Source organism: Limulus polyphemus, unplaced genomic scaffold (genome assembly GCF_000517525.1).
Source record: "Limulus polyphemus unplaced genomic scaffold, Limulus_polyphemus-2.1.2 Scaffold976, whole genome shotgun sequence".
In the NCBI taxonomy this organism is placed as follows: domain Eukaryota; kingdom Metazoa; phylum Arthropoda; class Merostomata; order Xiphosura; family Limulidae; genus Limulus; species Limulus polyphemus.
Genome location: NW_013666586.1, coordinates 253,688 through 271,109, shown reverse-complemented (window position 1 = coordinate 271,109; position 17,422 = coordinate 253,688). Strand labels below are relative to the sequence as shown.

Genomic DNA, 17,422 nt, shown 5'->3' with positions numbered 1-17,422 from the left:
ACATTTGGCAATGTCTATTCACTGTTCATACACTTGACTTTTACTTTTATCTTGTTGACACAACTTCCATCACATTTAATCCTTTTGTTTTTGTAATGATATATAAACCTTGTATTGCTTATTCAGTGATCATACCTGAAAACTTTGTAGGTGACTAATTTAACTAAATATTATGAGTATAGTTTCACTTGGTAGTTGCTAAATTGATCTAAATGTTAGAAGTGTATGTAAAGTTTCACTTAGTAGTTGTTAAATTGATCTAAATGTTAGAAGTGTATGTAAAGTTTCACTTAGTAGTTGCTAAATGCATCTAAATGTTACAAATGAGTATGAAGTTTTACTCAGTTGTTGTTATGTGCCTGTAAATGTTAGAAGTGAGTATAAAGTTTCATTTAGTAGTTGTTAAGTGTAACTAAGTGTTACAAGTGAGTAGAAAGTTTTACTTAGTAGTTGATATATAAGGGACTGATAGTAATGAGAACAGAAGCAGAAAAATGTGTGTCCATGAAATGTCACTAAGGTACTGAGCAAAGAAATAAAGAACATTTTCTTGAATTGTGAATGGAAATACTAAGAAAAGAAGGAAAGAACATACCCATGAAATGTGACTGATAGTACTGAGAAAAGAAAGAAAGAACATACCCATGAAGGGACTGATAGTACTGAGAAAAGAACATGCCCATGAAAGGACTGATAGTATTGAGAAAAGAAAGAAAGAACATACCCATGAAGGGACTGATAGTACTGAGAAAAGAACATGCCCATGAAAAGACTGATAGTACTGAGAAAAGAAAGAAAGAACATACCCATGAAGGGACTGATAGTACTGAGAAAAGAACATGCCCATGAAAGGACTGATAGTATTGAGAAAAGAAAGAAAGAACATACCCATGAAGGGACTGATAGTACTGAGAAAAGAACATGCCCATGAAGGGGCTGATAGTACTGAGAAAAGAAACAAAGAACATGGCCATGAAGGTACTGATAGTACTGAGAAACGAAACGAAGAACATGGCCATGAAATGTAACTAAATACTGAGCAAACAAACAAAGAACATGTTTGTGAAATATGAATGAAAATGCTGAGAAAAGAAACAAAGAGCAAGTCCATGAAATGTGACTGAATTACTGAGAAAAGAAGCAAAGAACGTACCCATGAAGGGACTGATAGTGCTGATAAAAGAAACAAAAACATATATAATGAACTGTGGATGAAATTACTGAGTAAAGAAACAAAGAACTTGTTTGTGAAATATGAATGAAAATACTAAGAATAAAAATAAAGAACATGTCCATCACTGGTTAGTAATTTTGACACAAAACAAAGGTTATACACAGGACAGTCTCAGAATAAGTGAAATGCATGTTTCTGACAGTATAAGACTGTTTGATAATTATATTTTATTGTTAACTTCTGGTGAAAGTGAGTTAAAAGATTAGAACCAAAAATTAACCCAGTAAATGATTTAGCTAAATTAATGCACCAGTCTAACTAGAACTATGCAGTATTATTAAATAAAAACTTGTAATGATTAGAATACATAGTTTTATCAGTTAGGTACTCTTACTATTAGAAAATATTTTTTACAGTATAATAAATGTGAAAATATTTAAAAAATATACTTTTGATACGGAAAATACCTTTTGTGTAATTAGAGATTAGCTACTTTTAAGTAGCTAGATAAAAAATTATAACTTAATTCAATATACTGGGATGGAAAGACTAACTTCAATTAGCCTGGCTTGTCTCGGCTTTCCCATGTTATATTTGAATAAATTTTCAAGAAAAAAGGGAGGAGGTTGGGAATGTATGAACCACATAAAAACTATTAAGGTAGGATTTGTAATTCTATTTAAGATCATTTATTTTTATTTTGTTTGATTTAGAGGTTGGGAGTTTCATGTAGGGTGGTTTCATTTCTACTTTAGGAAGTATAAGAACTTTTAAGGGTAACTGTTGTCCCACAACTGGCTGCAGACAGTGAAGGGCAGTAGGACTTGAGACGTTGTGGGTGTAAGTACTCAACTCCTCACCCTTAATTGATTTTCTACTGGCTAGTTTAACATCATCATTTGGATTTTGTCTTATAGATGGAATATCCCCAACATATTTGGGAGCTATTACCACAGGCATTATTCACTATGACTTTATGGTGACAACTAGGACTGACAATGGAATCTTTACCAAAATATTTTTAAAGCTTATTTTAAATTTTTGTTTGGGCTTGTTTTATTTAGTAAAATGTCATTTATCACAGGTTTGGACATGCTGTTTTTAATGCAGTCTTTCTTTTGATTTGATTTTGTTTGACTGTTTAAGTATTGATTTTCTCTACATATACATATATAAACACATACACAAACTTGAGTTAAAAACAAAGAGTTTGAACTTGTAATTTATATATGAATGAGATTTGCTTTTGAACCTCATGATAATTTACTAAACTCGGTTAGTAAAATCTGGAATTAGCAGTCGTGATCTGACAATTGAAATTAGAGACATGTGAGCATAGAAAAACAAGAAGGTTTAGTTGTTGGTTCCTGCTAATAATAATTTTGTAATAGGAAACAAATTTTGTATGTAATTAAATATTCAATTCCTTGTTAAATAAATTGTGTGAGGATGTTATACCTGAACTTTATTACTTAAAATTATAATTGTAGAAATCATAGTGAATTAGCAATAAGATATGTTAGGTTCTGTATTGATTAAGGTTAGTTTTTAATACAAAGAGTGATATATAACAGCTTTATCAGAAAGGTGAGTTTGCATATATTTTATGAATGCATTGGATTAAACTGGCCTTTATTATCTAATAAAAGTGACTTTCTTTATTTATGTGTCCAAAAACTATCACTATACATGTGTATTTTAAAAGTATTTTGTGACTAAGTAAAGTTGAATAATTTTATATGTTTGTTTTAGCAGTTTGTTTCAGTGAATAAATTATAAATTCTAAAAGCATCTTTGGAGTTATGGATTAATTTATATAAATCTGTTTACAGACCCACAATTTTCTACGTTTCTGTGAGCTTTTGGTGAAAAGGTGCCCTGATTTACAGGAAATAATGCTATTAACTGGAAGAGAAGAAGTAAGTGTGGTTGTTTCAGCATAAAAATATCTTACATTTTAGTTGAACTTCTAACTTTTATTCATAGTAATAGGGAAGTACACAGTGATTTATTGCTATAAATAAACTAAAGACATTATTCTACAAAAAAAAAATGCCAGATTTGAATTGTCAGTTACTTTGCTGCAGTAGTAGTAATATGAAGTATTTTAACTTGCATACTATTTTGTAATTTTCAGTTTTCGTTATTACTGACTGATTCCAATGGTTAAACCAGCAATTAATAAAGTTGTTTTATTGCATAAAACAGAATCATTATTTTACACTTACTTATACTGATTCAAGATTTCTTGTAAATAGGTTTGATTTAAGTTGAAGGATTTGCTTTTTCATAAGATTATAAGAAATTGTTCTTTAATATCTTGTTTATAGGTTTCTAATCATTTAATTATTAAATTAATTATTGCCTGAATGTTTCTCCAAGAACACTATTATGCAGAACTCCTTTAAAGACAGTAAACTAAGGATGGTTAAAATGTGAACGTTTTATTGTGTTGCAGAACATTTAGCGGTATATTTGCTGTTATTTATAATGAATATTATTTTGGTTAGCATGAACCAACAGCACAAGAAAAAAGATTTACACAGTTAACAGAAAGTTTGAAGAAACACAAAATTGTCCTCACAGTCAAGTACTCCATGACTTTACATGACAGGGAGATCAGGTAACTTTCTGCTTTCTGTCATGTAGTTGATTGTTTTATTAGATAACATCAAAAAGTTTTGGTTAAGAGAGAAATTCTATACCTGAGTCTTTTCTGTCACAGTGGATCAATACAGTTAGTACCATGTGTCAATACTGTGTACACCAGGAGTGGACAATAATGTTTGCAGGGGGGCCACTTCACAAATTTTGGTAAGTTGTCACGGGCCACACATTTGTACTATATTAATTAAATTACCTTAACATCAATTGTATAAATATCCCACTATGTTCTTTTCACAATTTCAGGTAGTGATGGTGGGCAGGAGAGAAATGTTAGATGGCCCATGGGTTGTATTTTTTCACCCCCGGTGTACACAGTACTTGTCAAGCTCATCTCTTTACTCTTTCACTCAATGCTGATATTGCAATATAACTATCAAGATTTCCTATTCTTACAGCACTCAGTAGCTGGTGCATTTTCATCTTTAAAACAATTAAGCAGTTTGGGAAAAGCTGGTTTTTCTATTTTTTTTAACCTTTGCAGACCAAGATTAATGTTAATGTAGTAGAAGGGTGTGTGTTTGTCTTGAAGGAAAGTTATACATTGTTTGTGTACCTTTTCCTGTAATGCGATGCTCTTTTGGGCAATCTAGTTGCGTTGATCACTAAATAATAATAAAAAAAAAAATTGCTTTCTCAAGTGAGAATAACATGAAAATTAGGCATAATACTTTTAACTCTTTCAAAACGGGCATCATTTTGTGTGCATGTCAGGTTTTAGTTATATTCACAATTTAGTTGAACTACTTTCTTATCTTGGTATGTAAACTTGGCATGAAAACATCGCTAATAATCCAAATTATAACACAAGTTTTAAGTTCTTAATTCTAAGGCAACATAAAAAAAACAATTTCCCATAGTATGAGAATTGTGACATTTGCTCTCTAGGTATTCCCTTTTCTCTAATTTATTTACCACCCCTCCAAGAAGTATGAAATTACTCACTATAATGTTGTCATTGCTCAGGCAAAGTATATTTTTTATAGCCTTCAATCTTATTTTGTTACAGAGCCATAAAACAGAAAATCATACCTCACTTGCCATGCCCACTCTTTCAGAAATTGCCAATAGTTCTCTCTGACATTTGATACTATATTATTTCTAACAATAGAAATCCAAGGTTCCAATACCACTTACCTCCTCTCACAAGATTAGCTATTCTTGTTCAGTGCTGCCCTCTTTTATGCAAACATTTTCTTTATGCATGCCACAAGTCTTGTGCTCCCCCTTGTTGGAATTAGTACATTCCAATGTGTCTTTCATGTAAATCGTCATGTATCATCTGTTAACCAATAGTAGCATAGTATGCTCATGTGATTCCCTCTTCACTCCTCTACTGAACCTTCACTTCTTATTTGGCATCTTTTGAGCACAGATATTTTCTTTTGTGCTTCATGCTTTCCATGTGACATATTTTTGATTTTCGTTTGAAGTGGTTCTATTTTTAGTTTGTTATACTTTACCACATTTCTCCCAGTTTATTATTATTGCTTTTCTGCACTAGACATTTTTGTGCAGTTTTCATGAGTTATGAATTCCGAAGTCAACATTACCACTTGGGGGGTCACATCAATCACCAATCTCAGGCCTAAGATGCAGGGAACCCGACTGTGGATCTTTCTGATTTTGTTCATCAAGAGAATGAACACTACTTGGGTCACCCTTTGTCCCCTGATGTCGCCTGAGCTCCTTCAGAGTCTTGACATTATTCAGCATGACGACGATTTTGATCATCTTTTACCTCCTCCCAAATTTGACGTTCCTTCTCAGTTCCAGCCAGACGATTCATTTAGGCCTTCCTCAGCTTCCATAGATTTTGTATCTCAGGTTTGTAATGTTTTATCTCTTTCCCTTATGTCTTATTCCCCTCGTCTTTCTTTGTTGCATGACCATTCTCAACCATTTTTGATATTTCCTCTCTCTCCTGATATTCGGGTCCATGTGGATCACTTTCTCTCCCAGTTAGGTGAAAGGATCAATATGCCACACCCCCATGAGAACCTCTGATCAGTACGCCCTTGCTTAATGGTATATTATCCGTTTTTGGATCACCAGTTGTTGGGTTCCTTATTATCTCTTTGGGGGGGGGGGGGCTTCTGAATCTAATATTAGTCTCACACATGGTCAATACTTTTGCCTTCATCTTATCCTCACTACCCTTCTCTGGTATCTGTCTTCTATACATCTCCTCTCAGAGACTTACCACAGAAATTCAGAGGGATTTTCTGCTGATACACTTCACCTTTTCTCTTCCACTTTGGCCCATATTCCTTCCTTGGCTCTGTCGTTACATATGTGGTTTCTTTATTGTTGGGAACTTATCGGTAGGGACTGCAATCAAGCTTATGATAATTTACCCTCCACTTATCTGAGGGATTTATGTCTTGCTTATTTTCTTTGACATTATGTCTTTGACACTGCCCCTGACGATACTGAGCTGCAGGTACCATCCACCCAACTACAGTCCACCCTTTCAACTTTTGTGGCCCATTTGTCTCGACTAGAGCCTTCCATGCCACCTATTCCCATTCTTTACCTGTTCTTTCAGATCCAGGTACTTCTTTTCATCGAGGTCATCACCGACGTATCATCCGTCATTAACAGCACCGGTGACTACCTGGTGGGTTCAGGGCTTGTACAAGCATGTTTGTTGGATATTCTTCCTCACTGGTTCGCCTTTGTCAGAGGGACTCATTCTCACGTTTCTTTCCCCGCCTTCTGTTTTTTTCCACCTCCTCAAGTTCCCCCTGAATCGCCAGTGTCTATAAGAAGCAGTTCAGGATTTGATTTTGCAGTGGGCCATCAAACCGGTTCACAATCCCTTGGAAGGGTCTTACTCCCGTCTTTTTTGTGATCCCTAAGAAAACCGGGGATTGGCAATTGGTTATCAATTTGTCATGCCTCAACTGCTTCATCGCACTTCCCAGGTTCACTATGGAGTCCTTCTTCACTCTGAGATGGGCATTTTCCCCAGAATTATGGATGACACAAATGGATGTTTCCAATAGCTATTTCCACTTCCTGATAACCCTTCAATTCTGTCTTTATCCTTGGTTTGTTCATCTCGGGGTGGTTTACCAATTTCGGGCTCTCCCCTTCAAACATGCCTCGGCTCCATACATGTTTTGTCTCGTCGTTCTGGCCTTTTCTCGTCATATGCATACTTTGGGGTTGCAGTTTCTACATTTCATAGATGATTGGCTATTTCTAGCTCATTCCAAGCAGGAGTCCACCAATAAAACTCATCAACTCCTTTTTGTGACAGGTCAAGTGGGCTGGTTGATAAAATTGGAGAAATCATCCTTCGACCCACCCAATACTTAGGGCATTTGGGGGTCTTCTTCAACACCAACATCAGTCGAACTCTCCCTTCTCCTTTACACCTCACTTTTATAGACCTTTTAGTTCATTGTGTCGTCTCAGCTCGGTCACTTACTGATCAAGAGGTTCTATTGCATTTGGGGACAATGGGTGTCCCTCAGTTGCACCCATATGAGATGTTTGCAATGAACACTTCATGAACAATGGAACCTTGAATGGGATCCTCTTTCCACCACCATTTTCCATCCTCCTTCCCTGGGAGTAGATCTGCTGTGGTGGCTCGACAAAGCCCATACGGGTGTGCCACTTCCTCCCCAGTGTCTTTTCACGGACACTTTCCTTCAGAGATGGGGGGGCTTGGGTTAATCACCATAAAGCTTTGGGCCATTGGTCAGCAGAAGAACTTATCTTGCATATTCCTTTTTCAAAAACTTTGGTGGTTCATTGGGTGTTATCTCACTTCCTTTCTCTTGCCTGTCAATGCCTGGTGATGGTTCATTCTGACAACTCTATCGTAGTGGCTCATATCAGCCACCAAGGATGCATCCAGTCTAACAATATTTGTTTCTGGACCTTGGGTCTTCTATACTGGGCCCAGGCACATCACATTTGTCTTCTCACTTGTTATGTGCTGGGTGCTTTCAATCTTGTAGTGGATTGTCTTTCACGTTTGGACTGACTATCCCTTGGAGTGATCATTAGATGTGACTGTTTTCAGAGACCTTTGTCTCCTTTGGGTTTCTTCCCAATTGGATGCATTTGCCATAGGGCTCAATACAAAGTTGCCCCTCTTTTGGTCACCTTTCCCGCATCCACAGGCTCTAGCTGTCGATGCCTTCAGCCTGGATTGGTATCATAAATACATTTATGTGTACCCTCCCACCCCTTTGTTTCATCAGATGATTCCTCTGGTACACTCCACTCCTTGTCAGGTCCTCCTGATTGCACCCATTGGGCAGCACAAACCTGGTTTCAGAGGCTTTCACCACCTGTCCATCTTCCACTGTTTCCCTCCCTTCTGCATCAACCTCGACCCCCCCCCCCCCATTCTGCATCCTCAAACCTGGCTTTTGTCCAGTTCTTGGCATGGAGGTTCAATTTGTCGAGTTGTTTCCCTGTTTGCTACTTCCATTCGTCTATCTTCCATGAAAGTTTACCAGCACAAGTGGAAGGTCTTCTGCTTTTGGTCTGCTGGCATGGAATTTCTTGCCACCAAGCCTTCAGTGGCTCAGATGCTGGAATTTCTCACCTGGCTCTTTGGTCACTGCAATTTCTGGATATAGGGCAGCTCTTTGCCATACCTTCCATTTCTCCAGATACCATGGGGTTTTTACTTCCCCTGTTCTCACTATGCTCATGCGTTCCTTTCAGATTCAAAGGCCTCCCACCTTGGCAACTTGAGAAGGTTGATCCTCTTTTTCTTCTATCTCCCAACTTTACCCTTGGACGGACCCCAATAGACTACTGTGTCCTGTCAGTGTCATATGGTATTATATTGCACGTACAGCTACCTTCCGGGGTACACGCAATCATCTTCTTATTTACTGGCAATCCTCCTCCCTTCATGGTTCTTTCCCCTTCTACCATTACGAATTGCGTCCACCTTCTGGTCAGTTTGGCCTACTCCTCTTTACCTTCTTCCTGCCATACCTAGTTCAATGTGTCCTCCAATCAATTTCATCATCTCACATTTTCCCTTGCTTCTCATCTTTGTCTTCTGTTGGAGGAGATTCTCCAAGCTGGCATGCCCAGTAAGTTCATCTCCCATTATCTTCATCACATTGTGCTTTCCTCCGCATCAGGGTTTCATCTTCCACCTGTGGCTTTGGTGCAACTTTAACTGGTAAGTTTTATTCCTTTTCCTCTTTTTCATGGGACTTTCTTTATTTCCTATCTTTCACATGGATCCCGCTCTGTGGTGAGTGGTGCTTGACCAGGTATTCTTTCACTGAAAATCCACATTGTAAGCCATGTTGATTCATGCTCTCTCGTCCTTGAATGGGTTCCACTATCAAGTTGGCTATAACCATTCAGTTGAAAGCAGGGTGATGGTGTTCTGCTGGTATAGATGTAATGTGGCTTCCTCTTGCTGATGGACGTGGCCTCCTGATAATATTTACATATTCAATAGTAGCCACAACCATTGGAGTTGATCCGTCTCTTTACAAGATGACATGGCCTCCTTATGTTATTTTTGCTACTGTGGAGCTGATCCATCACCGAACTGGTTAACATGACCTCTTACTATTCATTTACACATACAGTTGAGTTGATCCATCACCATAATGGTTGATGTGGCCTCTTGTTACACATTCAATACCACATGGAGTTTATCCGTTGCACATGCGGTTCATCCCTTTTGATTGGGAGCCCTCATCTTATGGTGGTTCCCAGCATTGAGGTGTTGGATTCAAGTAAACCAATCAATATAAGTCCTTGCACAAGTTGAATCCACCCTCTCGATGCCGGATGGCCAGTCCTGGATTGTTTTAGAGTGATGATCCAGGAATTGGAATGGATCTTAATTCCCAATCCTTGGGTTGTAGGTGAAGATGATATGATCCTCATGTGGATGTCTGTACCCCATAGAGGAGGTGTTGGATGTAGTTGCCTTGCCGAGTGTGATCCGACGTGCCCTAGCCACTCTACACCTCGCAATTTCTGCCCATGTGTTTTATGAATTATACAAAATAGTAAAGAGTATACCTGGCTCAAAAATGGTGCGGTTTTCCTCCTCTGATCTTCGGATTTCTTTCTCTCATGGTCAGAGGGTATCCTTTGGATGCTTTTGGAGGTGCTTCTGTTATTCCCTCTCACCGGGCCCTCCACCTCCTCAATGTTGGATTCTAGCTAATCTTGTGATAGGAGGTAAGTTCCTATACTGAAAATGTATTTCCAATAGGTACTTACCTCCTTTCACACTTCCCATCCTTCCTCCTCATTTCTCCGGTGCTCACACCTTCTGCCAAACTTTGAAGTGAAGGTTTAGTAGAGGAGTGTAGAGGGAGTCAGGGAGCATACTATGCTACTATTGGTTAATAGATGATTTGCATGAGAGACACATTGGAATATATAATTCCAACAAGGGGGGGAGTGCAAGGCTTGTGTAAAAAAAATGTTCGCATATAGAGGGCAGCACTGAACGAGAATAGCTAATCTTGTAAGAGGAGGTAAGTACCTATCAGGAATTAAATTTTCAGCATAGGAAAATTATAACTTTTAATCTATCCAATGTTGTATTATATTACATTGTTTTCTGTACAGAGAATTGTCTATTTCGCTTCTAGTTCAATCTTTATTCCCAAGGGAAACACATCAACAGGCTTAGCTGAATTTTTAATGGCTCTTGTCGCATAGTTAGAAAGTCAGAAAAACTGTGATAGTTATGGGACATTTTCTGCTTTTTGCTTGTTATAATTATTTGTTCTTTGGTCCATTATTTAATTAAATAAGAAATTATTTAGTGCAGTAGTACCATTAGTATAAAAAAGTAGGGTTAAGTGTCTTTGACACCAAAATAATGATGACCCAGGTAATAACTTTATTTGTTTTTCATGTGTATTCTTCATGTATTATTATAAAAGTAACTAAAATGTAAAAAATTAGAAACTTTTTAGATTAGATTAGGTAAGATAAAGAGTAATAGTAATAAAAACATTTTCACGAGATATGCTAGTGAGTAGCCTGTGCATTATGGAATTCAATAAGGTAACATGAGCTCCATGTTTGGTAGTCGATCAACAAATTTTATGGCAGGAATATTAATTTAGTCATGATTCAAAGGGCAGTAAAAACATAAAATTTAATTATAAACATATGTTTACTGTTATTAGTTTAAAGCTATTTAAGATAAACAAATGTAGTTTCATGTTACAATTTAGTCATTCTAGAAAGAAAAAGGGTAACTTAGATTTATTTCTAATATTTGTTTTGGTTGTCACGAGGTTGGTCAGAATGATCAACTTCATATATAGAGTTAGTGAAGAGAAAATAAGATAAAGTATAAATTTTTATTGAAAAACAACATTTTATAATTATTTAGGAATTTTTAAAGATTATACAAATAAAATTTGAAAATTTTCATATGATTAAAATGTTTTAAAACTTAACATGAAAATTACTTTGCACATGGACTAGTAAACAAAACTACTCGATATATTCACAGATAAATCTTTATTAAAAATACTTAATTAAAAATTATAATTTTGTAGTCTTGTGATGTTTACTGAAAGTCTGCCAAATTTTGTGAAGAAACACTTATTGTATTAAAAGTTAAGGAATGGAAACTATAATGAATACAAAATGCTTACGAACTCGGATGGAGCCCATGTGGACAGAGTTAAATCATCAGTTTAAATTATATACAGTAAATATCAGATGTAAACAGTAATATTAGAATAATTTCTATATTCCTAAAGGACAAAACAATCCAGGTTTTAATCTACAGGTATGTAATTAGGTTGATTGATGTAGATAGATTAACATAAGAAAGAGTAAGGTGACTAAGTGTCATTTTTTGTCCATCAAAGTTTATCTTCTAGCTACAAAACTAACCAACCAGTCAAAGTACTAAAATATTTGAAGATTATTACATTCATATAAATGTTTCTGAAAGTTTATACTACACAACTCTTGTCTTTAGACTAACCACTACAAGTCTATAACTCCAAGAAAGAAATGGGCTTTCAAAGCTTAACCATTTACCTTTAATATTCAGGTTTGCATTAATAACTGTTAGATATATATGACTATTTTTGTTCAAGTTTAATGTGAGAGTTTTAATTTAGATAGTTATATAGCAATAGTGTTAAATTTAGTTTATTTACTAACTATATATGAATCGTACGTTGTGTAGTTTACTAGTTATGAATTGGTGATTGTTATATTATTGTGTCATGTTACTAGAACCTTCAGTTTTTCTCAATGTTTTAATTGAGTATTATTGCATAATAATATCTAGTAGTGTATGGAACATTCTAGATTTCTGTTGGGGTATAAATATGTGTCCAAAATGTAGTTCGAGATAGATCTAGACTGCAGGATTGTGAGAGTAGCCATAAGAGTGTATAGTGGACGTTTTTAAAGTAAAATTGTCACAGATTGTGTTGTAATAACAGAGTAGAGAAGACATTTTTTTTTTCAATTGTGTTCTGAAGTAACTGAACCAGCCTGTGTGACTTTTGAACAAAAAAAAAAAGAAACAATTATTTAAAGCTCTGGATACAACTGTAATAGTGGTGATTTCAAAATGAAATGATCACAAACTGTAATAACACAGCAGGGAGAATAATTTGTCTTGTCAAATTGTGTTCTAAATTAACTGAACCAGCGTGGACTTCGATAAAAAAAATAAATAGAGAATTATTTAAAGCACTGGATACAACTGTGATAACCAGCAGTGTAATGAACATTTGTAGATATGTTTGAATTGTTTTAATATATTATTTTAAAACAAGTGGACTGTGTGCTGTTTGTTTACTGTTGAAATTTATTGCCAACAAGTCACAAACATCTACTGTAAACAATATGGCCCATACCTAAAAACTGACAGTAATTCTATTTTACCAGGCAAGCAAGACAACATATAAGAAGATTAATGAAACCTTTTAAAATTTCACATAATTAAAGCACCTGAAGTATAGAAAGTTATTAGAAATGTTTGTATATAAATAGCTAAGTATTGGTTAAATAACTAGTACTGTGGTCAAAGCAACAGTTTTAAAATGATTGGCATGCTTATAACCAATAAAATGAACAAATTTTGCAGAATATTTTCTGTAAATTAACTTCTTCCTATTGCAATGTTAACTTTAACTGTGTAGGCTTACAATTCCCAAGTATAATGTTGAGCATCGTTATCCTTAGCGCTTTGCTGTTTTTCTCACCTGATACATATTAGTTTGATAGACAGTTAAATTTCATTTAGGATTTACTTTTATATTTTAGTTAAATATGTATTGTTTGTGTTTTAAAATTCATATTTGAAAGGTTTAATAATTTGATAAGTTTATTCTATGCTTTGCCTTGCTAAACAATTGTTCACAAAGTTACAAGTGTAAACAAAATTTTGCTGGATGCTAAATCGTCTCTGCCGATGTAAACATTATATTGCCTGTGTGCACCTGTTGATGTGTGTTGACATAAATAATAAAAGATTAAATTAAACTATTAATGAAGATATTAAAACATGAAATCATGCATATGACCAAAAGAAGATATTTTAAGACTATTCTATGAAGGTAATTACATATTTCCATTTCTTAGTGTTAAACATTTCATTGCACTGTATGTTGATGATATTAGCTAAGTTAGTGATGCAATAGATGAAATGGAAAATAGAATAAAATTATTTGCTTTAAAAAGAAGATATTTTAAGACTATTCTATGAAGGTAATTACATATTTCCATTTCTTAGTTTTAAACATTTCATTGCACTGTATGTTGATGATATTAGCTAAGTTAGTGATGCAATAGATGAAATGGAAAATAGAATAAAATTATTTACCTTAAAAAAAACTTGATATTCATTTAGGAGGTTCTAGAGATTATGCAAATAAAATGTGAAAACTGTAATATAATAAATAATATTTTTATATTCAAGATGAAAATCAACTTGCACGTGAACTATTCAGAGTCTGAGTGCAAATAACTACATTAAATAACGAATTTTTATAAGAAGTAGTAGAAAAATCAAAATTAATTATTTTTCTGAAACTTCATACTTTTAAGAAAGTTCTTGTCAAATTTCAAACAATTTTATCCACTAATTTTATTTTTATAGTGAAATTTCATGAGAGTTACGTAACCTACTAGTAATTTACATGTAGCATTTTGATAGGGTTAAGTTTGAAAAGCATAGGTTTACACATACAAGACGTACAATGTCTAGTGTCTCACTACCTGATAATACTGGTCAATATTGTGTCGTGTTTTATCAGACACACAAACATGAATATATATATTGGCATAGTGCATGTGATTATGTTGCAGAAGTTTTGTGCTATTTTGTAACATGTGGAACTTTGAGTTGTTAAAAAGTGCCTTATGGGAACTGGTACTGGGTTAAGACTACAGCTTAGTTGGTGTAGGTAGCACTGAAGAAGTGTCAGGTTCAATCCTGCTCATTGAAAGTACAGAAATTAGATTATCACATATGTATACTTGAGTAAGGAAGCACATTATGTTAATATAGCAACAGGTAAGCAAACAATGATTTATAAGCATAAGGAAGAATTTTATTGATGTTGGAACATACTACATGTTTTGACAGAACATTGGTCTGTCTTATAAATGTTACAAGTGAGTAGAAAGTTTTGAACCATTTTAATTATATTATTATTATTACTTATTTCATGTAATCTAGTCTTAAATAACTTTAAAAGATCCATATTTTTAGATTTTAGTTAATTTTATAATAATAAGTAAAGAATAAATATGAAAAACAAGAAATATAGTACTTACCCAATCTTCTTTTTTCTTGCTTTCAGGTTTTCGAAGAGAATTAACCCTAAATTTTTATACTACAGATAATAATGCTCTTATTAATTTTTATTTAATTAAATCATTCACCAAAGAATATAGACTAATAACATGCAAAAAGTAGACAAATTCACTCACTTCTCAAAATTTGCTGGGCTTTCTAACTATGCGATAAGAGCCGTTACAAATTCATCCAAGCTAGTTGTTAACTTTCCCATGGGAATGTTGCTCATTCTCTGAATGAAATTGACATTTAACAGTTCAGAACATAACGTTTCACAATACATCATTTGATAGATGAAAACCTTGACTTTATATTGGTTATAGGTAATATATATATAATGAAACGCAAGAGAGAACTATTAACGATTTTAAAAGAGTGGATGTGACAGGTGGGTGTGGCATGAGGGTTCTGATTTTCTATTCGATAGCTCTGTAGCCAAACAAAATTGAAGGCTACAGAATTATAGTTTGTTTGAGCAATAACAATTTTATAGAGAGTATTTTATGTTTACTTTCATATTCTTTTTGAGGGATGGTGGATAAAATAGGGATGATGACATGCTAAGAGAAAATGTGTCAAGGGGGTCACAATAGTGGAAATTCAGGATTTTTTTAAATATTGCCTTGTAGAAATAAGAACTTATAACGTGTATACTATTACAATATGGATTATTAGCTAAGATTTTATGCTATTCTAATTGGTATAACATAAACAAAAAGTAGTTTAATAAAATTTTGAATGTAAGATACTAAAACCTTGTGTCATGCGCAGTAAAGGGTACCTGGGGTTAAAAAGTTAGCACACAGGATCACATACAAAATTTGTAATGGTTTTCATACTAAACCCAAAACTTGAGCACTTTTGAATAGTGAATTATTCGAAAGCGCTTGAGTTTTGGGTCTCGTTTGAAAACCAAAATCTAGTATATTCAGGTTTATATAGATGTCTAATTAGATCAAGTATACTTCTAAAACCATTTGAAATAGCCCAAGTCACATATGGAAACAATTGTTCTGTACAACCTGAAGATTTAAGTTATGCAAATAATTTGACCTGTAAATGCATCTAAATATTAGAAGTGATTACAAAGTTTCACTTAGTAGTCACTCAGTGGATCTAAATGTAAGAGTAAGTTTAAAGTTTCATTAGTAGTTTCTAAATGTATCTAAATGTCAGAGGTGAATATAAAGTTTCACTTAGTAGTCATTAAGTGTAACTAAATGTTACAAGTGAGTAGAAAGCTTCATTTAGTAGTCGTTAAGTGTAACTAAATGTTACAAGTGAGTAGAACGTTTCATTTAGTAGTCGTTAAGTGTAACCGAGGCACGCACGTGAGCAGCTCGTGGGTAATGTTATTTGATAGCATAACGTGAGCTGCACGTTCCCCGAGTGATTTATCATTTATAAAGTCGCGGATAATAATTAGACACGGTTGGTTAGTAGCTTTAAATCAGTCAGTATGGTATGCAAGATTGATTAGTTGCTTTAAATCAGCTAGGATGTTATTTAAGATTGACTTGTTGCTTTAAATCAGACATGATGTTATTCAAGATTGACTGGTTGATTTAAATCAGCCAGGATGTTATGCAAGATTGACTGGTTGCTTTAAATCAGACATGATGTTATTCAAGATTGATTAGTTGCTTTAAATCAGCCAAGATTGTTATTCAAGATTGACTGGTTGCTTTAAATCAGCAGGATATTATTCAAGATTGACTGGTTGCTTTAAATCAGCCAGGATGTTATTCTAGATTGACTGGTTGCTTTAAATCAGCCAGGATGTTATTCTAGATTGACTGGTTGCTTTAAATCAGTCAGGATGTTATTCTAGATTGACTGGTTGCTTTAAATCAGCCAGAATGTTATTCAAGATTGACTAGTGGCTTTAAATCAGCGAGGATGTTATGCAAGATTGACTGGTTGCTTTAAATCAGCGAGGATGTTATGCAAGATTGACTGGTTGCTTTAAATCAGCGAGGATGTTATGCAAGATTGACTGGTTGCTTTAAATCAGCGAGGATGTTATGCAAGATTGATTGGTAGCTTTAAATTAGTCAGGATGTTATGCAAGATTGATTGGTAGCTTTATATCAGTCAAGATGTTATACACAAAAAGCTTCTTAAGTTTAGTGTTCTAGAAGTTTTATGTACTTTATTTTCTTGATATAGTCAGGAGTTTATAATTTTTCCTGGTAATATGAGTGTACAAAAACATTTATACAGTGTGTAAAACCCGTTTAAAGTAATTAATAATGTTTATTTGTAGTGAATAAGTCCTGGTTTTTGTAAATACATAGATGTATTCACGATATATAGTAATGATACAATGATAAGTACCTTGGCTATAACTCCTTCATCTTTAAATGACATACTTTTATGTGAAAGCTTTTGATTACTTTCGATTTCTTTCTTTTCTCATAGCATGCTTTCCAAAGCCCACTACACGTTTGTAGACAAGTTTGCAATAGTCTGTCTAAGCAACCTAAAAGCACTAGTCCATGGAAGATGTATGATTGTGGTATTCTCAAGTGAAACTGATTTTTGTGTGAGTATTAGATAAGTCCACTTTGTAATTGGAGGATTGATCAGGAAACAGTGAAGTATCCAAGTTCAACTAAATGATTGAGTATGAACTCGGAAACTAAACACACTGGACACATGGTGTTAATTGAAACACAACATTTATTAGATGCAAATCATACTTGCATAGACACTGGAAGATTTCCTTGTACAGGACTGGTAAATCAGGCGACAGCTTTCTTCTGTATTTTTGTTGATTT

The 17,422-nt window shown here is 34.4% G+C and overlaps 1 protein-coding gene across 2 annotated transcripts in view; it reads left to right on the top strand.

The window, feature by feature from the left end:
• LOC106461517 (MIT domain-containing protein 1-like) overlaps window positions 1-17,422 on the top strand; it is a 54,173-nt gene that overhangs the window by 34,915 nt on the left and 1,836 nt on the right. For both annotated transcript variants that reach the window (XM_013921342.2, XM_022388503.1), the window contains 2 exons: window positions 3,007-3,093; window positions 3,685-3,797. In XM_013921342.2, coding sequence (XP_013776796.1) covers window positions 3,007-3,093; window positions 3,685-3,797 — 200 coding nt within the window. The remainder of the gene's footprint in view (window positions 1-3,006; window positions 3,094-3,684; window positions 3,798-17,422) is intronic.